The 24,905-nt window shown below is 40.7% G+C and overlaps 1 protein-coding gene across 15 annotated transcripts in view; it reads right to left on the bottom strand.

The window, feature by feature from the left end:
- Positions 1–24,905, bottom strand: part of CTPS2 (CTP synthase 2) — a 160,174-nt gene that overhangs the window by 91,929 nt on the left and 43,340 nt on the right. For 14 of the 15 annotated variants that reach the window (XM_075131534.1, XM_075131532.1, XM_075131521.1 and 11 more), the window contains 4 exons: positions 22,188–22,276; positions 20,950–21,044; positions 19,108–19,170; positions 18,159–18,202 (listed from right to left, as the gene is read on the bottom strand). In XM_075131534.1, the coding sequence (XP_074987635.1) occupies positions 18,159–18,202; positions 19,108–19,170; positions 20,950–21,044; positions 22,188–22,276 (291 nt within the window). Of the gene's footprint in view, positions 1–10,057; positions 12,808–18,158; positions 18,203–19,107; positions 19,171–20,949; positions 21,045–22,187; positions 22,277–24,905 lie in introns of those variants that run through there. The other variant, XM_075131540.1, reaches the window with a different exon arrangement.

Raw genomic sequence — 24,905 nt, forward strand, 5'->3', positions numbered from 1 at the left:
CTATATTACATTTCTTTTACATTCTTCTAGCCCAGAAGGTCAATGAATATGTTTTATGATAAAATGCTGTATGCTAAGTGTAGCCCATAACTAGCTTAGTTTTTTATTATATTCATCAGTAACAAAAGGAACCTACAGGCCTGTACCCTGTAAGACATTAGCTTAAGCAGGTTAGCATAAGTATAGCCAAGCACAGTAGACCTGTGACCCTTGGCATAGATGAATGACCTGACAGTTACCCTTAGGTTTTGGGGAACTAGGAATAGCTTGCTCAATAGCAGGAGTTGGAATATAACGATATCAGGCAACCGCAGGAATACTGAAGTGATACTGGACTTGGATATTTTAGGACAGAAATGTTGGCAGATGTCTAACCTCAAACTTGCTTGAGCCATAGGTGGCATATATGATAATTAATTAAATTGCATTAATAAGTTAACTTATAGGATATTTAAATGCACTCCAATATTATAAGGGTGAGGAAGTTAGATTTGGACTTGGAAAGCTCGGCATTAGAATGAATATTTGTGATAGTGTTCAGGCCTTGTAATAGGCCAAACCACCATGTGGATGAGGTTAGCTTTCCATCATTTGACCCTTTAGCTATATTCTTATCTGCCACCAATCTTGGGCATTGGGGAACCTGGACTACTGGACTCACTCAGCATGCCAGAGGCAGGGCTGGTCCTTTGTCTCTTACCACCGGTCCTCAAGGAAGGGTGTAAGTATATAAGTCTAAGAGCATATGCAAGGGAATGATACCACAGATATCCCCAATACTGTATTATTCCTGTCTGTGTATGTGGCTTGGAGCTTTTCTGTCTCTAGTACTGGTTTTAATAAAAATTACCAAGGCTTGGCTTTGCCCTCAGTGTGAGTGTCCTTGCCATAGATCCCGAGGCTCCCAACGAGATACTGAATGTATTGGTTTTAGTTCTCTGTAGTCTGATTCTGGGACAAGAACCCTCTTACACCCAGCTCACTAATCAGGATCAACAGGCAATCAGTACAATTATTATTAACCCTTAAAAAGGATCAGGCAACATACATTTTGGAAACAACAAAGTTTTATGCATGTACAGAAAAGCCTCTCTCTGTAGAAGATTTCCCCAGGCTAACTCTGAAGCGGGTGTGGCAGAGCTTAAAAACTAAAACGCAGTTTGTAGGGGGGAAATACCCACAGAAAGGCCTTCATGAAATCTCATCTAAATGCATGGATAGGGGTTTATGGTGTCCCTTCAGTTGTAAAATTGTTTTCATTAAGTCTTTTTTCTAAAGTATGCAAAACCTTTGATCATTGGAGCTATAGGATTAAAATTAGTGTACTGTTTTTAATGACAAAAGAAAAATTTCATAATCAGGGTGGAGTGAAAGCATACAGACTATAAAGGCTGTCCCAACCCCACAATTCTCACTCCTGCTGAATTCTGTTAGTTGTTCTGGGTTTCGTGAGTCAGGTAAGTACGATCTGAATTTATTACACGTTTAAAATCTCTTATATTAATTTGCCGTTTTCTTTTGGAAGTGGGTTGAACCCATCATATTGAAGAAAAAGCCCACTGTACCTGTGGGTTAACAGTTAAGTATAACGTATTCACTGCTGAGATGTTAGTGGGAAGAGAATTATTGGCCCAATAGGAAAAAAAAATCAAACAAACCTGTATACCTAGTCGATAGTTTCAATATATTAGAGGAGATTTACATTTTCACCTGTTGATAACTGCTTGGTTAACATAATCATTTCCAAACCAAAAACTGCACTTATAATAAACAATTGTTGCTTATACTAACTACTTGCCCTCTTCATCCAAAACAGACACATGCTACCTGGAATGAAATCCATCACTGATTTTTTCCTTCTCTTTAAACATTCAAATGTCGGGTTTTGTTTTTGTTTTCACAGTTATTCTTCAAGAATATAAACAGAAATATGGAAAATTTACTTGATGGTAACCTTTTAAAATATTTCACCCAATATGCGTTGATGGAGGGTAGTACCAGCGCGCTGTCCATTGATGGACTGAAAAACCTGCTTCAAAATCAATTTGCACAATATCTGCAGGTAAGAGTAGCCCAAGCAGCATCAATTGTACTCTGTGGAATGGGTGGAAAAATGTAAATATAGGCCCTGATCCTGCAAGGCAGAGCCTTATGCCCCCATTGACTTTAATGATCATTGTCAAAGGGTCAGTATGTGAATCCACCACTCGCCTTAGTGAGCAGTTACTCACAATGGACAACTATGTGAGTACGGAGTTCACAACTTGGCACTATGAAAGAAATACTTTTAATGTATTTTATAAGGTGTTCTGAAGGCAAAGTTGCACCAACTGGATCATATAAAAGATTCCCCGCAGTCTATATACTGTATCTAGGGTGACCAGACAGCAAGTGTGAAAAATCAGGACACGGGGTGGCGGTTATAGACGCCTATATAAGAAAAAGGCCCAAAAATCGGGACTGATCCCTATAAAATCAGGACATCTGGTCATCCCAACTGTATCTTGATTAATCTCAGAGGATCTTTAGACTTTTAATACTAGGTAGACTTTGACTGGTAATTATTCAATTTTGAAAACAGAAGTATCAGAACTTAGGTGAGAAGTCTGAAGAAGCTGGTAAATAGTTGAAGATCCTGCCGTAATGGAAATGGAGATAATAATTCTCTGTGATTTCAAGAAAAGTGCAAAGGCAAAAAATCACCACCACCACTTGATCTGCAGAAATGTCCATATGACACCATGTGGGGGTTTCAAGAATGATCAGATTTTGGAAGATTAACTGGAGTTGGATTCTGACTTCAGTAGGACTCCAAACAGTTTCCTTTGCTGGAGTGGACATTTAGATGTTAAATGTGGGTGTGTTGAATCAATGTTGGTACATTTTGTCAAAGGCCTGAACTCAGTGGAAATTCCAGAATTTTGTAAATAACAAAAATCCACTTTATTCATTTTGCTACAATTTGTTGGATGGAGAAAAATCTGTTACATGATCCAGTATATGCAATTAAGCCTAGTGGAAAAACCATAAAGTATAAAAAAGTGCTTCCTTATCAAACAATTATCATAATTTATAGTCATAATTTAGTTAATTGGAAACAAACCTGCAAGTCTGCTCAGGTGCTTTCTTACTAAAACTTTTTTATATCAGTCATAGCTGGTTCAGCCTTGGAGGAAAATAAATCCAGATTTGACTGAACACTCACATTTCACCTGTCTTATCAATGATTTCTATTTGCAATTTGGATAGTAGATTTTTGTAGCATTTTCCCTTTTTGAAGAAATGTGCAACTTGTTTGACACTGAAATAGATATAAAGTATGACACAACATAAAAAAAGCAGCTTAAATCACAATCAAAATTAGGTTTATCCTGCTTTATAAATTTGACTTATTAACAAGAATGTTTTCAGAAAATTCACTGCACCAGAATGTCATGTGCACTTTCATAATACGGACTGGACTAAAAGGAGTTGATGCTCTTAGCTAGATTTTCCACATTTGAACAATTTTGCTAATACAATACAGAGTATTCTAAATACGGGGGGAACAGTCCTGTCTCAGGGCCTGATCCAAAGTCCAGTGAAGTCAATGGGATTCTTTCAACTGATGTAAGTGGGCTCTGGGTTAGACCCTGAGATAGCACTGTGTGGTAGATGTTGACTTTTAATGGTGGCCACTGTAGCTCAGTGAGTCTATGCTACTGCTCCTATCATTCTTTCCCCATCTTTGTGATATAGTCTGAACTCAATTTACCTACATCAGAATGAAAGCCTAGTCATAATGAAGCCTTGCTGTAGAGATTTGTTCAAGAACCTCTGGCGTGTTTGGTTGCACTGAGTCCACTGGCTCTTGCACATGGGGACATTTTGATTTCTTGATAGTCTGTGAGAATTTTAACTATTTCTTAGGAATGCTCTTCTATAGTGAACGGCAGATGATTGCTCACACTGTTCAGAGGACTGGTACATCATTGATAACAACTTTAGCAGACTGTGGACATTGCATTTCTTGGTTAGTCAATATAACCATCTCACACACACACACATGCCATGTACTTACTGATAGATCCCATAGTAGTAGCAACACCTCCATAGTAACATTGATAGTTAGCCTACTTTATGGGCTATGTTTCTTATCAGGAAGGATCTGTGACCATTAATTTTTTTACTTAACTAGTTAAATTATTTTCCCATAAAAACAGGGTGCATTCTCTCTCGATAACATAATTAAATCGTTGGACAAAAATAATGATGGGAAAGTCAGCTTTGAAGAATTTGTGTCCATTATAAAACGTGTAACTGGCACAGGCCAGTAAGACAAAAGGAGGACCACTACCACTGGCAAAAGAAGAGAGAAAAAACTTGGCATTCATAAAAAGTATATATTATATATATGTATTTACAGATTTACTTATTGTGATAACATTATCAGCAGATAATAAAGATGTTCTTTATTGTAAAAGGATTGGTCTCCTTGTACTGTATTTCCTATATACTGGTTATCAACACACACTAAGCAGGTCCACTTCCCAGTTATTTTAGAATTAACATTTTTATTTCATGCTACAAAAACATGATGTGAGGAAATGGCCTTTATATAGCTCCAGCTTTATGTGGGGGTAGTACTTTGACACATGGTACAGTTTACATCGGGGTGGGCAAACTTTTTGGCCCAAGGGCCACATCAGGGTTCCAAAACTGTATGGAGGGCTGGGTGTAGTGTACTAAATTGCTCCTCATAGGAATGTGCTACTTACGGTGTACTACTTACGGCTGCTGGTGCTCTGAGCGGCCTGGTAAGGGGGCGAGGAGCGGGGTGGTTGGATAAGGGGCAGGAGGTCCCGGCGGGCAGTAAGGGGACAGGGAGCAGGGGATGGTTGGATAGATGTGGGAGTCCTGGAGAGCCTGTCAGGGGGTGGGGTGTGGATAGGGGTCAGGGCAGTCAGGGGACAGGGAGGATTGGATAGGGGCTGGGGTTCTGGGGGATGGGGGAAGGGCTAGAGGCGGGGGGTCCCGGGAGGGGGCAGTCAGGGGACAAGGAGCAGGGGGGGTTGGATAGGTCTGAGGGGGGCAGTCAGGGGGCGGGAAGTGGTGGATAGGGGGCAGGAGCCAGGCTGTTTTGGGAGGCACAGCCTTCCCTACCCAGGTGTAGTATATTAAATTGCTCCCCGTAGGAATGTGCTACTTACAGTGTACTACTTACGGCTGCCAGTCCTGGTGCTCTGAAAGTAGCACATTCCTACGGGGAGCAATTTAACCTGGTAGTGGCTCTCACAGCCGCGCGGCCCGGCAGGAACTCGCAGCCGTGCCGCCCAGAGCGCTGATGGCACATGAGCTGAGGCTGTGCGGGAGGGGCTGCGGGCGAGCCTCCCTGGCAGGGAGCTCAAGGGCCAGGCAGGACGATCCTGCGGGCCAGACGTGGCCCGTGGGCCATAGCTTGCCCACCTCTAGTTTAAATTCATGGTTTTGGAAGGAATATATGGCCATATACATTAAGGTCGGTCTATCACTCCCAGCAAGGATTGTTCACTACAGTATATACTAGTCAATTCAATTTAAGTCAGGACACACATCTCAATATAGTCAAATATCTGAATTAGATATATTTAAGATTTGTATGTTAAATACAAACTTACCCATATTCTATTTACTATTTTAAAAAAATATTTTCCTCAATAACATGCACAAAATATACCTAACAAAAATAGCTGTACTTAGGTGAATCAAGTAAAAATCTGTAAGGAATATCATAACTGTATACATACAAAATTAATTATATCAAATCTAAGATCAAATATGGCCTGCATATTAGAGTAGAACCTGAGAGTTACGAACACCTCAGGAATGGAGGCTGTTTGTAACTCTGAAATGTTCATAACTCTGAACAAAGCATTATGGTTGTTCTTTCAAAAGTTCACAACTGAATGTTGACTTAATACAGCTTTGAAACTTTACTGTGCAGAAGAAAAATGCTGCTTTTAATCATCTTAATTTAAATCACAGGGTTGGAAGGGACCTCAGGAGGTCATCTAGTCCAACCCCCTCCTCAAAGTAGGACCAAACCCCAATTTTTGCCCCAGATCCCTAAACAGCCCCCCCTCAAGGATTAAACTCACAACCCTGGGTTTAGCAGGCTAATGCTCAAACCACTGAGCTATCCCTCCCCACCCGAACAAAATGAGCACAGAAACAGTTTCTTTACCTTGTCAAATCTTTTTCTTTTAACTTTCCCTTTATTTTTTTAGTAGTTTACGTTCAACAAAGTACTATACAGTATTTGCATTTTTAAATTTTTTTTGGTCTCTGCTGCTGCCTGATTGCATACTTCCAGTTCCAAATGTGGTGTGTGGTTGACCAGTCAGTTCATAACTCTGGTGTTCGTAACTTTGAGGTTCTACTGTATCACAAATGTGTCTGTGACCTCTGCTCTGATGGCCTGTGTTCTAACAGGATATATTCATTAAACCATTCTGACACTAAAAGTTTCAATTCCTTCTTTCACATATTCTTGCTATTGACAATATAATAATAAAATATCTTTGATATTCGTTTACTTTAACAACTTTAAGTTACAGTTAAGAACTAATTTAAAAAAAACATTATTAGGGTTAGAAAGTCAAGGACACAAAGTTAGGAAATGTCAGAATTAAAGTTGTTTATGCATCCTTCATTTGTCCTGCTTCTGCATATGCATTATGGTACAGCATTTAATTTCATGATTACGTTCTATTTATTTTCCACAGGACCCAGAAAAAAACATTTGATGATGAATTAGACGGATGGTCAGTACATTACAGTACATGGCTACAAGCAGAGCATCCACCATTCTCTCTGCTGGCATCATGTTCTGCCTTATGACAGACAGTACAAAGAAAAAATGTTCCAAAAATATACTTCACTGTTTACATTTTTAAAGTAACGTTTTGCTCCTTCTGGGAACCTTTTAGCAAGCAACATTCACCGCAACTATGAGAGACAGGTCTGGATTGCAGTTGGGTGGGATGATGTTTGTATTATTGTGAAAATCCTTTCACCAATACAGCTAGCTGTTCCAATTCGAGAGCAGATCTCTTTGCTACAATGAAACTTCCAAACACCTGTTCTTTAAGGGAGATCTGACCCTTTACCCTTTAAGGGTCCAGTCCTGAAAGGTGCTAAGTATCTTCAACTCCCACTGAAGAAAGGGGATGTTGAAAGTGCTCAGCACTTCATAGGAAACACCAAACATGTTTCTGAATCAGGCCCTAAATTGGGAACAACTTACAGTACATGGCTACATAGCTGCAGAGAGTAGATGAGACATATTTCTATTGGTTCAGATCCTAATTCCTGTCAGTCTCATAGAGGGGACATCTTATATGCATTTTTTTTAATGGATTTGAGGTGGCCCTGAAAAATATTCAGAGTGGGAATACTCTAAAGGAAGGGAGATTTCACTCTTTCACAAAAGTGGTAAGACATTTTTCTGGTTTGGCTATCGTGACAAAGTTCCTCCTCTGCCTTGGTGGGTCCTGCGCTTATTGGTGGATTTGCTTCCTCAGAGGTTCACAGCAGCCCTCAGTTTGGCCACTTTCGTCGCTCAAATCTGCCGTTCACTCAGTTAGCCTCATCAATGGCCAGCATGGGGAAAGGAAGAAGAACAATCCCCGCAGTCTCTGCTGATCCACCTAGTGGATCAGGGAACAGGCCAGAGATCTTCCCCTCTGGTGGAACCCACAGTCCAGTTCAACTCCTCCGGTATCAAGTAGGGAGTTGGGGGGATGGGGGGAACCCGGGCCCACCCTCTACTCCAGGTTCCAGCCCAGGGCCCTGTGGATTGCAGCTGTCTACAGTGGCTCCTGTAACAGCTGCATGACAGCTACAACTCCCTGGGCTACTTCCCCATGGCCTCCTCCCAACACCTTCTTTATTCTCAACTCAGGACCTTCCTCCTGATGTCTGATAATGCTTATACTTCTCAGTCTTCCAGTAGTACGCCTTTTCACTCTCAGCTTCTTGCGCCTCTTCCTCCCAGCTCCTCACACACACCACAAACTGAAGTGAGCTCCTTTTTAAACTCAGGTGCCCTGATTAGCCTGCCTTAATTGAGTCTAGCAGCTTCGTGATTAGCTGCAGGTGTTCTAATCAGCCTGTCTGCCTTAATTGTTTCCAGAAAGTTCCTGATTGTTCTGGAACCTTCCCTGTTACCCCCCCGCTCTAGGCCACCAGGTAACTCAGGAGGGTGGAAGACCGCGAGTGTCGAGGAAGCCCCCCCGCTCTGGGCCTGGGCTAACCTGAACACCTCTCCCTCCTGAAAGCTGTTGTGTTATACCTTCTGATTGCGTTGTTTTGTTGCTAAGTTTTTCTTTATCCTTTTGTACTCTCTGTAACTGTTATAAATAAATTTCTTTTCTGTTTCAATAAAAAAAAAAAAAAAAAAAAAAAAAAAAAAAAACCTTCCCTGTTACCCCCCCGCTCTAGGCCACCAGGTAACTCAGGAGGGTGGAAGACCGCGAGTGTCGAGGAAGCCCCCCCGCTCTGGGCCTGGGCTACCTGAACACCTCTCCCTCCTGAAAAGCTGTTGTGTTATACCTTCTGATTGCGTTGTGTTGTTGCTAAGTTTTTTTTTATCCTTTTGTACTCTCTGTAATTGTTACAAATAAATTTCTTTTCTGTTTCAAAAAAAAAACCTTCCCTGTTACCTTACCCAGGGAATAGGGACCTACTTAACCTGGGGCTAATATATCTGCCTTCTATCACTCTCCTGTAGCCATCTGGCCCGACCCTGTCACACTATACATTTACAACTTCTGAAGTTTGCTTTTTTGTATTTGTTATAAATACAAAATAAAATTTATGCATAGAAATAACACTTAACCTCTTTCAATGAACAGGAATTTAGACACTGACTTCACGGGAGTGTAGGATTCAATCTCTTAATAAATATTTAGCATATTCATTCCTCTTTTCAACACAAGCCCAATTAGCCTTGCAACATCAGTCCTCTCTATTGTCCCCTACAGATTTAGTCATCTTTGGGAGGAGTATGATCAGGTCCACATCAGATGAAGTTATTTTTGCACATTAAAACATTTACAATTTTTTTTAGATTCTCTTTTTAATCCTTTCAGCACATAGCCTACATCAGAAAATTCCAGCATCATAGTAATTGCTATCGGTATTATTAGTTACCTTATTGAGAAGAAACTAATAAAACACAAGGAAACGAAATTAAAAATAAGGCATCCCTGTAAGAAGGAGGACAGACCACTAGCTTAGAACTTGGGAGACTTGGGTTCAAGTCCCTGCTCTACCACAGATGTCCTTTGTAACCTTGGGCAAGTCACTTAGTCTCTCTGTACCTCAGTTCCCCATCTGTAAAATAGGGATAAGAACACTTTCCTACCTCACAGGGGTGTTGAGAGGATAAATTAAAGATTGTGAGATAAAATAAGGTACCTAAAATAGACTACTGTGTACACTTCAGTCCTTAAGTAGCTAGTGTTTCTTGGAGAAAAATTATTTTTCAAATAGTCTATTTTTGGCCAAATATAAACTATTTTCATACACCTTGTTTTTACTCCAATTTTGGCTATGAGCCCAACCCTGCAAATACTTCTGTATGTGAGCAACTTTATGCATGCAAGTAATCACACTGAACTAAATGGGATTACTCATGTGTGTAAGCATTTGCAGGTCTGGGATCTATATTTCTTTTCTTTTTATCTCTGTTATACAATAGGAGAAATTTCTGACTTTGACTGTGTTGCTAACACCTCTTGTAAGTTATAGGAAAAGCAGGCAACGGGAAGTAAACATTAAATAGTGTTATAAAAGTGTCACTTCCTCCCAAAGCCCACTTCTAATCCAAGGCTCCGGGTTATGAAAAATGCTTACATTTTACTTATTCCAAAATGTCAGGAGCACTTCGTACCATATGTAATATCAGAAATATCATGGAAAATAAAGTTTTAAAAATAAAATCAGCATTTTCAAGGCTAGTACTGACAGAGCCATTTTTACAAAAGTTATATTAGAGGCATCAGCAGATAAAAGACTGAGACCACAACGCAAGAGCTCATCAGAAAAGATTACAACCTGATTTAATATTGTGGGGAAAGAGGGGGAATAAAAACAAAATGCCTTTGACCATTTGGATCAAATTCTGCCCTAACACGCTGTGTAAACACATTTACTGCAAAGGGCTGCAAGGAATGTACAAAGAAAACAGTGCAGAATTTATCCCTAAATGTATTATTTGCAGTATAAAATTATTCCACAGAATAATAATACAACTTGGAGCATTACTATTTCAAAGTGTTGCAAAAACATGAAGTACATTAATCCTCACAACAGCCAGGCAAGGTCAGTAGGTATTATCATTCCAATTTTACAGGTCAGAAAACAGAGGCAAAAAGATTAAAGGCCTTACCATAGAACACATGCAGCAAGTTATCAACACAGCTGGAATTAGATAGCATGAGTTTCTGGGCCTGACCAGCCATCATTCATCTAGCCGACATTCCCTTTGTGAAATCAAATCTATATTAAACAGAGCTGGGCCCAAGCTTCAAAATCTGGATATGGAATTCTAACATGCACGATATGATGGATACAGCACTGGGCTGGGAGTCAGACAAGCTGGGTTCTATGCCTGGTTCTGCAACTGACGGACTGGTTGACCTTGGGAAAGTCACTTCACCTCTCTGTGCTACTGCTTCCCCCATCTATAGATGAAACTTTCCATCTGTGCAATGTACTTGGAGTTCTCCAGATTAAAAGAACTACTGATTATTATTTTGTGACATTCAGATAAAAGATTTTCGTTCAAGACTATTTCTAGTGCTAACGCAAGGATGGATAAATGCATAAATGCTAATAACTGTAACAGGAAACTCAGACATGTCCACTTTAATTTAAATCCCCTAGACACATTTTATATGCTTTTCACCATGTGGGAAGGAAAAATGGTAAAATTTTGTTTAAAACAAACTTTGTAGATAAACTTTATAATGTGCAAGTCACAAAAGAAACTCATAAACCAGTGTTTTGTATGCAGAAACTATCAAATAGTTTCTCAGCACTGAAATATCAACTGCACACTATGGTTCCAGTCCTCCAACACGTACAGACTGGCTTAACTCCTGCATGTAGCCCCTCTGACTACCCATGAAGCTCAGCAGGAGTACTCATGTGCATAAAGTTTCTCCTGGGTGTGTCAGCAGGATCAATGCCAAGTAATGCTTTTGTAATCATACTGAACCATGGAACAAGATGAAATAGATGAATAATAGTTGAGCTGATATAGATCAACAACACGGTAGGAAACTCCCTTACAGCTTAAGTATGCCTTACTCTTCAAACAAGTCAAGTCACAACATTTATCTTCAACTTTAGAATGAGAAGCAAATATCTCAAAAAGAAAATCTTCACAGTGCTAAAAACTTTTGATCAAAACAGTTTCTGTGCATTCTATTACAGCAATATCACTTGGGCCATTACAGTTCCAAGGACACAGTCAATTAATAGTGTTGCCAATTCTTGCGATTTTTATCATGATTCTTGTGATATTTTGCTGTTTTTCTTAGCTGCAGCTCCTTGAGTCAGGTGATTGTGTGAAAATCTTAGCTTTTATTTTTTGTTTTTATTTAAATAAGTTCCTAGCCTTCATGGTTGCAGAGAAAAGCTGTAAAACAGACTCTTACAAGCTCAAATCCAAGAAGACAAATAAAAAGAACCCCAAATTTATTAATTATTTTTAGAAATCTCATGAGTGTTAAGCCAATCTCGTGATTTCTGGGGTTCAGCTCATGATTTATGAACACTTGAGGTTGGCAATACTATGTGTAGTAAATTAAAAAGAGTTACAAGAAATTCCAAGTTCTACACCTTCCCCTGAGAATCCTTGCTTATTGGCATGGTTCAGCAATCACATGGTCCTATTTTTTTTATTTAAAAACAAAACAAACCAAGCAAAACAACTGTTACTGGACCAGTGTTTCTCCACTCTCATTCTCAAGGAGCAACTTCCAGAGGAGGAGTAGCCAACACAAGGAAGAGTAGTACAGTAAGTGCTCTACTTCTGATTCAAGCCTTTCTGAGTTGCTGAGGGTGTTACCACGGAATGACGTGGAGTTCCCTCATCAGCTCTCACGTTGCATGAAATCATCTCTATGGCCTCAATAATTCACAAACCTCACGAACCTGATACCCCTTAAATTATTTCTGTCCATTACTATAAACAATATCCAAATATTTTAATACAATGCAGGCTCTGCTAAACTGAAGCCTTTAGGGCTACAGGTATTAATATGGTAAGATGCCCAGTTGAAACAACTGAAGGTTCTCTTTGCCTCACTCAGAGTTCAGCTGTGAAATATCAGCATTTCCGCTATACAGATTAAGATTCAGAAACAAGCTTTGCAGAGTAGCTGTTACGCACATCACACACAAACTGTTTAAACTCCATTCATTACATTAATCTTTTGTGACTTTCAGATTTTACATTTATTCCATTATTTTCTTCATATAAATTGTACTTGAATGTATGTCTTGCTTCTCCTTCAATGCTATCAAAACGCTGCAGATCTCCCAATGATTCATGATATTTCTGTACAACCGCAATATGTTGTCATAGATATGAGCTTCAATTCACTTCTCAACTCCTTTTCCCTTTTGTATGGGGTCAGAGGTGCCCACAAGTCTTTGCTACTCCTTCTGGTCCATTGCAGGGGTTCATAGGTCTTAGAGTTCCAGTCCTTTTCTCTTCAATCTTCTCTTGACAGTCTTTTCATCGTATCTTCTGTCTTCACATCCTTTCTTGCTGTCCTTAGAATCACAGAATCATAGAATATCAGAGTTGGAAGGGACCCCTGAAGGTCATCTAGTCCAACCCCCTGCTCGAAGCAGGACCAAATCCCAGTTAAATCATCCCAGCCAGGGCTTTGTCAAGCCTGACCTTAAAAACCTCTAAGGAAGGAGATTCTACCACCTCCCTAGGTAACGCATTCAGTGTTTCACCACCCTCTTAGTGAAAAAGTTTTTCCTAATATCCAATCTAAACCTCCCCCACTGCAACTTGAGACCATTACTCCTCGTTCTGTCATCTGCTACCATTGAGAACAGTCTAGAGCCATCCTCTTTGGAACCCCCTTTCAGGTAGTTGAAAGCAGCTATCAAATCCCCCCTCATTCTTCTCTTCTGCAGGCTAAACAATCCCAGCTCCCTCAGCCTCTCCTCATAAGTCATATGTTCTAGACCCCTAATCATTTTTGTTGCCCTTCGCTGGACTCTCTCCAATTTATCCACATCCTTCTTGTAGTGTGGGGCCCAAAACTGGACACAGTACTCCAGATGAGGCCTCACCAATGTCGAATAGAGGGGAACGATCACGTCCCTCGATCTGCTCGCTATGCCCCTACTTATACATCCCAAAATGCCATTGGCCTTCTTGGCAACAAGGGCACACTGCTGACTCATATCCAGCTTCTCGTCCACTGTCACCCCTAGGTCCTTTTCCGCAGAACTGCTGCCTAGCCATTCGGTCCCTAGTCTGTAGCAGTGCATTGGATTCTTCCATCCTAAGTGCAGGACCCTGCACTTATCCTTATTGAACCTCATCAGATTTCTTTTGGCCCAATCCTCCAATTTGTCTAGGTCCTTCTGTATCCTATCCCTCCCCTCCAGCGTATCTACCACTCATCCCAGTTTAGTATCATCCGCAAATTTGCTGAGAGTGCAATCCACACCATCCTCCAGATCATTTATGAAGATATTGAACAAAACCGGCCCCAGGACCGACCCTTGGGGCACTCCACTTGATACCGGCTACCAACTAGACATGGAGCCATTGATCACTACCCGTTGAGCCCGACAATCTAGCCAGCTTTCTACCCACCTTATAGTGCATTCATCCAGCCCATACTTCCTTAACTTGCTGACAAGAATACTGTGGGAGACCGTGTCAAAAGCTTTGCTAAAGTCAAGAAACAATACATCCACTGCTTTCCCTTCATCCGCAGAACCAGTAATCTCATCATAAAAGGCGATTAGATTAGTCAGGCATGACCTTCCCTTGGTGAATCCATGCTGGCTGTTCCTGATCACTTTCCTCTCATGCAAGTGCTTCAGGATTGATTCTTTGAGGACCTGCTCCATGATTTTTCCGGGGACTGAGGTGAGGCTGACTGGCCTGTAGTTCCCAGGATCCTCCTTCTTCCCTTTTTTAAAGATTGGCACTACATTAGCCTTTTTCCAGTCATCCGGGACTTCCCCCGTTCGCCACGAGTTTTCAAAGATAATGGCCAATGGCTCTGCAATCACAGCCGCCAATTCCTTCAACACTCTCGGATGCAACTCGTCCGGCCCCATGGACTTGTGCACGTCCAGCTTTTCTAAATAGTCCCTAACCACCTCTATCTCCACAGAGGGCTGGCCATCTCTTCCCCATTTTGTGATGCCCAGCGCAGCAGTCTGGGAGCTGACCTTGTTAGTGAAAACAGAGGCAAAAAAAAGCATTGAGTTCATTAGCTTTTTCCACATCCTCTGTCACTAGGTTGCCTCCCTCATTCAGTAAGGGGCCCACACTTTCCTTGGCTTTCTTCTTGTTGCCAACATACCTGAAAAAACCCTTCTTATTACTCTTGACATCTCTCGCTAGCTGCAGCTCCAGGTGCGATTTGGCCCTCCTGATTTCATTCCTACATGCCCGAGCAATATTTTTATATTCTTCCCTGGTCATATGTCCAACCTTCCACTTCTTGTAAGCTTCTTTTTTATGTTTAAGATCCGCTAGGATTTCACCATTAAGCCAAGCTGGTCACCTGCCATATTTACTACTCTTTCGACTCATTGGGATGGTTTGTCCCTGTAACCTCAACAGGGATTCCTTGAAATACAGCCAGCTCTCCTGGACTCCTTTCCCCTTCAAATTAGTCCCCCAGGGGATCCTGGCCATCCGTTCCCTGAGGGAGTCGAAGTCTGCTTTCCTGAAGTCCTTTTCCTCCCATGCTTTCTTTGCAAATCATTCTTCTCTCATTAGTATCACTTGTCCACCCACTTCAAATGTGCACTCTCCAGCCTATTTATTACTGGGAGTCCCACATTCATCTTTCCCCTAATTTCTTCCATGCACACACTGTCTTCCCTCCACTTGGCTGCCATTCTCAATATATTATGTGCTACTACCTGTATCTTAGAACCATAGAAAATCTTTTTTCTTCCATGTGCAAAAGACCCCACCATTTCTAAACCACAGAGCAGGCAGAGAAAAACACATGCAACATATACTTTTCCTGCCAGTTTGTTACTTAACTGAGGTCCTACAGTACTTCTATCTTTTTCACTGTCACTCACGCACAGTGGGCTCTTCTTTTCAATTCTCCAGATCTCTCTCTGATAGCACTAAGGGTATGTTTACACTCCAAAAAGACACCCGCAGTCGGCCTGTGCCAACTGACTCGGGATAAGCGGCTGTTTAATTGTGGAGTAGACATTCGGGCTTGGGTTGCAGTCAGAGCTATGGGATCCTCCCCTCTTGCGGGGTCCTAGACCCTGAGCTTGGGCTCGTCTGAACCACAATTAAACTGCCCCATAGCTCAAGCCCCGTGAGTCAGCTGGCACGGGCCAGGTGAATGTTTTTAACTGCAGTTTATACCTTCAGTGTACTTCCCAATGTGACTGGGCAAGGCCAGATGGCTATAGAAAAGTAGTGGGAGATAGATATATTAGCTCCAGGCTAAACAAATCCCTGGTACCAGGTTAAGTGAAATGGAAGCTGCTCCAGGTCAATTAAGACACCTGGGGCCAATTAAGAACTTTCCAGAAGGCAGGGAGAAGGCTAGGTTGATTGGGACACCTGAAGCCAATCAGGGGCTGGCTGAAAGTAGTTAAAAGCCGCCCAGTCAGTCAGGTGGGTGTGCATGTCAGGAGCCGTAGGAGGAAGTTGTGCTGTTGGAGAGACTGAGCAGTACACACCATATCAGGCACAAGGAAGGAGGCCCTGAGGTAAGGGTGAAGTGGAGCTTGAGGAAGTGGGTGCTGCTATGGGGGAAGTAGCCCAGGGAATTGTATATGTCATGTTTCTAAATGGTCAGCTACCATAGCTGATACTATTAGGGTCCCTGGGCTGGAGCCCAGAGTAGAGGGTGGGCCCGGGCTTCCCCCCCACCTTTGCCCCTTGATTAATCACTGAGACTGGGAGACAACAGAGACTGTGCAAGGAAGGATAACTTCTCCTCACCTCCCTTGCTGGCTTATGATGAAAATGGCTCAGCAGACTGTGACCCTTTTCTTGAGAGAAAGAAGGGTTATGTGGAGGGTTATAGTGAGCCTCTGAGGCTAGTGAAATCTGCCAGGAAACACGGGACCCACGGAGGCAAGGACAGAGCTTTGTCACACCAAGTACACAGATTCTTTCTTCTCCTTGAGTGTCTCTTCTGAAGCTTCAATCAACAGCTCTTTTTCCACCCTCTTCACTTGCAAAACTTCAGGTTTCTTCGTGTTTATCTTCAAACCATGGTCATCAACACAGATGTCCACTTGCTATTGTTCTAACATTTAGTACTATTATTGCACTTTAACACAGAAAATTGCTGTGAGAGTTGAAGTATGGATTTGAACAGGCTAAAAAATATTGTACTGTGGACTGATTGCTATTACACTGTAATAAACAGTAGTTCTCTGTAATCATTGATAAAAGAATACAGCATGTAAAGTAAAAGCCAGCAATGAGCTCATGCTGACAAGTTTAAATCTTGATTCAGATCCAGACCAAAATTAACTCAAAGCGTGGGACATTCAGACCTGGGGTATTAGTTCAGGTCCATCTTTAGTGAGGATTAAGGGATTTTCAAAGGATACAAATAATCCATAGCACTTCAATGGCATGTTACAAAGACCATCTACTTAACAATAAAGAAACATGGCAACATCAGGATAAGTAAAATGAGATTACTGACAAGAACATTTTGAGGGGGCTAAATGTCACCTGCAACAAGGTTTAGTAGGTGAGACCCGGAAAGGGAATAAACTGTAATGGCATGATAGGAAGAAATTCTGCTAATGCCCCCTTCCCAAGGACATGCATTCAGTGCATCCTAAGATCAGTCTTCCCTGTAGCCCGGCCCTTCTGCATCTAAACTTCCTGCCCACCAAACAGGCTTAAGATAACCTTGATAATGTTCAGGGTTTCAAGAGTACATTGATTTATGGAATTCATCAGGGGTCAATTTTTCTTAGATGCAAAAGAAGCATGCAGTCTGTAAGCATGCAGTCTTTTGAAGACTAAGCAAAAAATCCATTTTTACATTTCAGATTACAACCTAACACTTCTGGAGCAAGCTGACACTGGAGCAGCAGTTTAACATTTAGCAGTCTGTTAATTCAATATATATCTAAAACATTTCTCTTGTCTTATCTTTTTCATATTCTAGAAATCTCCATTTTTCAGATAGTCTGTGAGCTTTCCTGTTATGAGAATATTACATCCTCTCCTCAACTATGAGATATTATCAGGGGGCTCCCTTCCAAGATTTTGCCAGAGCACACATGGATGATGTGAGTGCAACTTTATATTACTGAGTCAAGAGGACTTTCTATCTGGAAGATCCAAAATCACTATGATTAGAACCATTTGTACTTTCACTTTTATTAAATCCACTATGATGTTTTTAAGTGCTTGATCAATTTTCCTCTGCTTTGGGACAGTCCCATCAAACATACAGCATAGAAAACTGTCCTAAAGAAGGACTTTCTCTTTGTGACACTAGAACAAATTTGGAAAAAAAAAACCTATCACATAAAAAAAATTATACCAGTCCTTTTCTTTATTTTCCCTGCAATTTTATTGCAAAAATTTGTGTTTTGATAAGAGATCTTTCCTTCCTTATAGCTTCTTGTTATGTTTTACTCTATGGTAACCTCATTACAATCCTTATCCTCTGCTTATATCAATCTGTGGCCATGCAAATTACTCTGATATAAAAATCAACATTATATCTTCATTACTCTTACATCTTCATTATAGTGCTGAGTTCCCATTTAAACAATAAATATACTGAATATGGACAGCAGACATCTCTTCATGTCACAACACATGAAAAAGATACATAGCCTTTCATCTAACCAAGGCAAAAAAGGGGTATTAAGAAAACACACAGAAGAAACAAATCAGTACTTACAACAGGGTATTTTGTGTTTGGGTCAAATTCTGTAGAATTTGCATCTGGAACACAAAAAATTCAGAATAACCACCATACATTTTCATCATCCTAGATCATCATCTTTGTTGGCTTGTAGGACTATATTGTGCCCTTAGGCACAGCCTTGTAAAGGTGTGTGTGTAAGGTACAACACCCCAGCAGCAGCATCAGGAAGCACAATGCCTCCGGGTAAGTCGAAACGTCAAGAAGGGGGTGTGATTCCCAACTCAAGGAAACATCTGTGCTAGCTCTGATTGAGCTAGCACATTAAGAATAGTGTAGCTGTGGCAGCATGAGCAGTGGGACAGGGTAGTGTCTGCCCCAGTGTCTCAGACAGGTATGTAGTCAGTGTGGCTAGCCCCTCTTCCTGCTCATGCTTTTGCAACTACACTCTGTTTTCAGTGTGCCAGTGAGATCAGAGCTAGAGTGGGTACATCTTCACGAGCTGGGAATTACACCTCTAGCCTGAAGTGCAGACATACTCACAGAGACTCACCAGAGTCACACTTCCTCCCCTACTACCGACTTGTTCCTGAGGGCAACAATTTACTCCTGGCCTAAACCAGCACTAAATTACTACCCACCCTGCACTTATTTGGCTACTCTGCTCAATAAGTAGTGGGATAGAGCTAACGTTCCTCCCATTCCCCACCACTACCTACCCACTTGCTTGAGGGACAGACTATAGAGGTGAGCTGCCCAGTGTATTCCTATGCTCCTGAAACCAAGATCTGAGTAGCCTGCACAGGGGTAGAAAGAGAGTTCTTACTCCCTTTCATAGGCATATAATCCAATTCACAATCTAGCTCTTCGAATTTTTTCACATTGATCTAAACACATAATACTATGATCTGAATAATATAAAGTTCATATAAAGAATAAGCTTTCTTCTAAGTGAACCAAATCCATACTAGGATACTGAACTTACCTTTCCAGTTTAAACAGTTTCTTGCAAACTCCACCACTGCCAGCTGCATCCCCAAGCAAACTCCTGCAAAGAAGAGAAGAGAACCGAGTTTCACACAATAGAAAGTAGAATTTGGAAAGTAGTCTCAAGTCAGCTATCAGAATACCCACAGTTTTGATTTCTGGCTACCCAGTTTGTATGTACAAACCCATACATTCTGGAAATCCTGAAGACTGGTTGACTAATTGTAGGCAAGAAACGTAAAGGTCACTCTAGACTATTCAGAATAACAACGTCCTTAGAGTCCTACTAAATAATCTTTTTTCATTTTAAATGTTATGTGCCTAGTAGGGATAGGCTACAGCTGAAAGTTTGGGTATGTTCAGACCCAAAACTTTGGCTGGGCCCATCTCTAGTATCTAGTCAAAGAATTCATCATGCATCTTAGATTGTAAGCAACTCAAAGCAAGGACCATATCTTCTTAAGTGTCTGCATAGCACCTGGCCAAGATCCTAATTGGACACTACTATAATAGAAAAGTGTAATTAAAAGGAGTAAGCAATACAGAAATGATCAGACATAACAAACATGTTGAAAGGGATATTTTCTTCAGATATATTGAGCTAAAATTATAATGTTGTGGATTTGTTACTCTTAAAAAGACTGATACTCCAAATCAGATGTAAAATCTATGAACTAACTAAAGTGATTCTAAGGTCTTTGAGGCAGGGACTGTCTTTTTGTTCTGTGTTTATACAGCACCTAGCACAATGGGGTCCTGGTCCATGACTGGGGCTCTTATGTGATATCACAAAACAAAAACAAATAACAGAGTCAGCATCCCTCACATAGAACTTGAATGCTGACTCGAGTCAGAAACCACTTACATTTTAATAGGTTTCAGAGTAGCAGCCGTGTTAGCCTGTATCCACAAAAAGAAAAGTAGTACTTGTGGCACCTTAGAGACTAACCAATTTATTTGAGCATAAGCTTTCGTGAGCTACAGCTCACTTCATCAGATGCATGCAGTGGAAAATATAGTGGGGAGATTTATATACACAGAGAACATGAAACAATGGCTGTTACCATACACACTGTAACAAGAGTGATCAGGTAAGGTGAGCTATTACCAGCAGGAGAGCGGGGGGGGACGGGACCCTTTTGTAGTGATAATCAAGGTGGGCCATTTCCAGCAGTTGACAAGAACGTCTGAGGAACAGTGGGGGGGAGTGAAGGGGGGAATAAACATGGGGAAATAGTTCTACTTTGTGTAATGACACATCCACTCCCAGTCTTTATTCAAGCCCAAGTTAATTGTGACCGGTTTGCAAATTAATTCCAATTCAGCAGTCTCTCGTTGGAGTCTGTTTCTGAAGTTTTTTTGTTGAAGAATTGCCACTTTTAGGTCTGTAATCGAGTGACCAAAGAGACTGAAGTGTTCTCCGACTGGTTTTTGAATGTTATAATTCTTGACGTCTGATTTGTGTCCGTTTATTCTTTTACATAGAAACTATCCAGTTTGACCAATGTACATGGCAGAGGGGCACTGCTGGCACATGATGGCATATATCACATTGGTAGATGTGCAGGTGAATGAGCCTCTGATAGTGTGGCTGATGTGATTAGGCCCTATGATGGTGTCCCCGGATATGTGGACACAGCTGGCAACGGGCTTTGTTGCAACGATAGGTTCCTGGGTTAGTGGTTCTGTTTTCTTTTTACATTTTAATGAGGCCCACGCAACTTTGCCAGGTAGATTTTAGGTCCTATTTTAACAACTACTTTAGTTTTATAAAAAATTAACCACCTTTCTCTACATATCTTCAACACTCAGTGATATTTCGTTAGTTGAAAGATCTTACCAAGAAAAGGTTTTTTCTTTTTTCTTGCCCAAGAGATTGCTTGGAGTTTGCCTTCTGTTCCCCTAAATCCAAACCCACCTGGGACCAAAATGCCACTGTAATAAAATCCATACATAAAATGATTGGGATGTAAAATCAGGATAAAAAAAAAAGTCTCCGTGTGTCACTTAAATGATAGACTTGCCAGGTTAAAAGGGACACCACATTTTGTATACTTCAAGATGCCAATTCTCTGTGATCTTTAATGAGAAATACACCTCATCAACATGAAAAATCCATTGGATTTATTTCAAGTTTTGGAACATCTGCATCAGTGTTCTAGCCAAATTCAAATAAAGTAATTACATCCTCTCCAGTGAAATTCCTATTTCCTTAACAAGCTACAGAATTCTTCTTCACTTCTTGACACTACACTGTTGGATGGTACTTCTGGTGCCTTGACAATAACTGCTGAGTAATACTAAAGAGATGCCTTATGGTAGTGGATGAAGTAAAATGTTCCCTTTAATTATACAGGGTGAACTGCTGGTCCCAGTGCCATCCATCGCAAAACTTCTGTTGATTTCAATGGGGCCACTCACAGTTTAATAATTTTGCCAAGTAGATTGATGCTTATAAAAACAGCCTTACAAAAATGTCATGAAAAACATTTAGTAGCCCGGGCACAACACTGACTTATTCACTTTTTACTATGATGTTTGATGACAAAAATAAACTACTGATCCTTTAGTCACATCGGAAAGGGTAGAATTTTTGAAAATGCCCAACTCTTCAAATGTACCTAAGCACTCAGGCACATTTAAAAACCCCACCCAAAGAGGCCAGAACAGGGGCTGAATTCTGGCCCAATATTTTTTAACGTGTTATTTCCTCCGGTATAACTCATTCTTGTCACAAACTATCATGAAGCTATTTCTTCCTGTCAGCAACCAAACCAAATTCCTAAACAAGTCTACTTCGTATAGTGAATGGTTCAAAATCTTTTGAGTAATATATGATTTGCCATTTGAGATGTATGTTAGAATTAGTGTGATATTTTTACATAAAATCAAAAATCTTTTCCATGATAGCTTTTACATTGCAAAGTACTGAGTTAAGGAGAAAAAAGATAAGATGGTATTGGATACTGAAATTATACGAGACACTGGAAAAATCAGTTAGGAAAAAATGTACATTAAACAAAACAACAAATCATTAAACTCTTCTACTTTGTATATAGAATACTTGATGGCACTTACTCTGCTTTGCATAATTTTTGCCACGCCTGGTGGTATTTCACTGGGTTCTCAACTTCTGTAGAATGCTCAAGCTCTATTGAATCTATATACTAAGAAAGAAAAATATAGGACAAAACAGTATTTCATTCCACCAAAAAAGCATTATAATGTTATACTGTAAAACAAACATTTATAACATAAAAAAAGCCTGCAGGACTTTTCAATGATTCCCACAATAAATCTGCACATAAAAAATACTGGCTAAAGATCCAATCCTGCAAGGACCTCTGCAGTGGTAGTGGAACTAGGGGTGCTGCCACACCCCCTGGCTTGAATTAGTAACAACAAACACCAAATACATGGTTTCCATCATCAGCACCCCCACCATAAAAATTGTTCCAGAACCCCTGGACCTCTGTTTAGCTGCAGAGGTCAGCCCATAAGGAATTCTTTGTAGGGTTGCGTCTATTGTTATGGTGTGTGTAGTTTTCTAACTGTAAGTCTTTCTTCTATATACTTTCCTCCCTCTGAATTAGTTCAAGATGGCAACTATTCTGGATTGAGTCACACAGTGTTCTCTCTCAGAGATTCTGGATCAGATCCTCAGCTGATGTAAATGAGTGTGGTTCCACCGAAGTCGAAAAAGAAAAGAAGGATAGCGGGGCAGTCATGGCATTGGACTGGGACTCAAAAGATCTTGGTTCAGTTCCTGGCTCTGCCACAGACTTCTTCTGTGACCTTGGGTAAGTCACCTAAACTGTGTCTCAATTCCCGCTCTATAAAAAATTCTATTTTAAATTCTTCAGGGCAAAGACTGTACATTCTGTATGTATATATAGTGCCTAGCACCATGGGGTCCCAATTTCAATTATTTATACAAATAATAATAAATAATACACCAATTTACACCATCTGACGATCTGGTCCATACTCTTTGTTTGTTCTTTGGCATTTTCTTTAATCTAAAATAAAAATCATCCACTCTGAAATTACGCGTTTTCCCTTTATCTATGAAAAACATACCATTGGTGAATGACAAGATTGTTTGAGGTTTGTTTGATTGGTAGTTTTAAGGTGCGAGAATTACCTTCTATCCAACATTTTCTTCTTTCCCAAAATATACAATAGCGAATATAACTGCATATTTTTATTACGTACAAATAGCATGCTTTATTGTTTTACATGATTGAAAAGAGAAGCTAGCTAATGGTACATTTAAAATTAGTTCTGCTTTCACTGTCAAACACACCTAGTCAGCACATTTATAACTATTTAAACATTACAGGTTTCATCACTCAAATATGCAAATGATGTGTTATAAATTCGGTATCACTATGTTACATTAAAGAACTGCTTCAGAACACAGGATTAGACAGAGGAGCTGCTGGCAAAAAGGCTGGAACTCAGGTGTTTCACAAGAGCTCTGAAAGTGGAACTGGCTCTGGGGAAGCTTTGTCACTGATTTTGGCCTACCTTGTGCAACCTAGGTGCATGCTTTGGCCTACCTACGTGCATGCTTAACTTTATACATGCAAGTAGCACCACTGAATCCCTGTAAGCCTCCTTGTGCATGTAAAGTTAAACATGTTTGGAAGGATTGGGGTCTTAGTCATCTTTGTTCAAGGTGAACAGGGCTTGTTTAAATAACAGATAATACTATTCACCCCTATGCAGGAAGCCAGTACAAGACTTAGAGCACCAATTAAACCATCAAAATAGGAATTCAGTGGGACTTAAATGGTGTGTAGGCCTTGCACTGGCTCTTTACATGGGGGGGGGGAGGAATTTCTCTCAATGCAAATGAAATAGGATTCAAATCTCAGTGTCTCAACTGGGAGAGAATTTATTTATACAGACTCACTCAAGTCTCAGCTTTTACCTATCATTGAGAAGACAGTGCTTTCACAGTTCGTAATGGGCTCTAACATTATTTGCCCCACCATTTTCAGGGTCTTTTGGCAGAAGGGACAGTGCCCACAGCAACTGAACAGCAAGTGCACACAAAGAGTCTGAAGAACTTTCCAGGAAGGAAAACAACTTGGGCAGCAAAGTTGTATCTGGCATGATGATGACAACACTTAAATAAAGATAAATGAATCTTGCATTGTTCCAGCAAAACTTTGGAACCAAAGTAGAGCAAGCTGTGCAGTCTGTTTCAGAGATGGAATTTCTTATCTCTGTGGTGTCTATCAGAATGTTCTCTCTCACTAAGGCTGCTTGCTCAGCCTCTCCCAAACTAATTTGAAGAGCAGGGTAGCGGGGAGGTGTCTTAAGGCAACTGCTGTCCGATAAGACCAAGTCATGGGAGCCTCCACTATTGGGGTGGTAGTGCTCCACTCAATAAAATGAGAAAATAAAGGCAGAGCATATCAATGAATGTACCTCAATCCTAATGCCATATACCATTCCTTGTCAATTTACATCTCTTCCCAGATGAAGGGTCTATATGGTGCAATTGCTCTGATGCCCCCGACTGTATAATTAACAAATTCGTATTTCAAGCAGGGGTTCCAAAACCACAGCAAGACTTAGACTGGCAGCCAAGGAACAGCACTGATGGGCAAATAACAAACAGATGTAGATCTAAGGCAAATTACAGTGCCCCACTTATAATTTTGACCAAGAGTAGTTACTGGCTTCTTGTACTAAAACAGCTGGTTTGATTATGCCTGGTATCCTACAAAAACACTGTGTGGGAGCTAGAGCAGGTAAAGTCAGGAGTTCACGGTTCTGTTCCTG

This window comes from Caretta caretta, chromosome 1, assembly GCF_965140235.1.
Source record: "Caretta caretta isolate rCarCar2 chromosome 1, rCarCar1.hap1, whole genome shotgun sequence".
NCBI classification, from domain to species: domain Eukaryota; kingdom Metazoa; phylum Chordata; order Testudines; family Cheloniidae; genus Caretta; species Caretta caretta.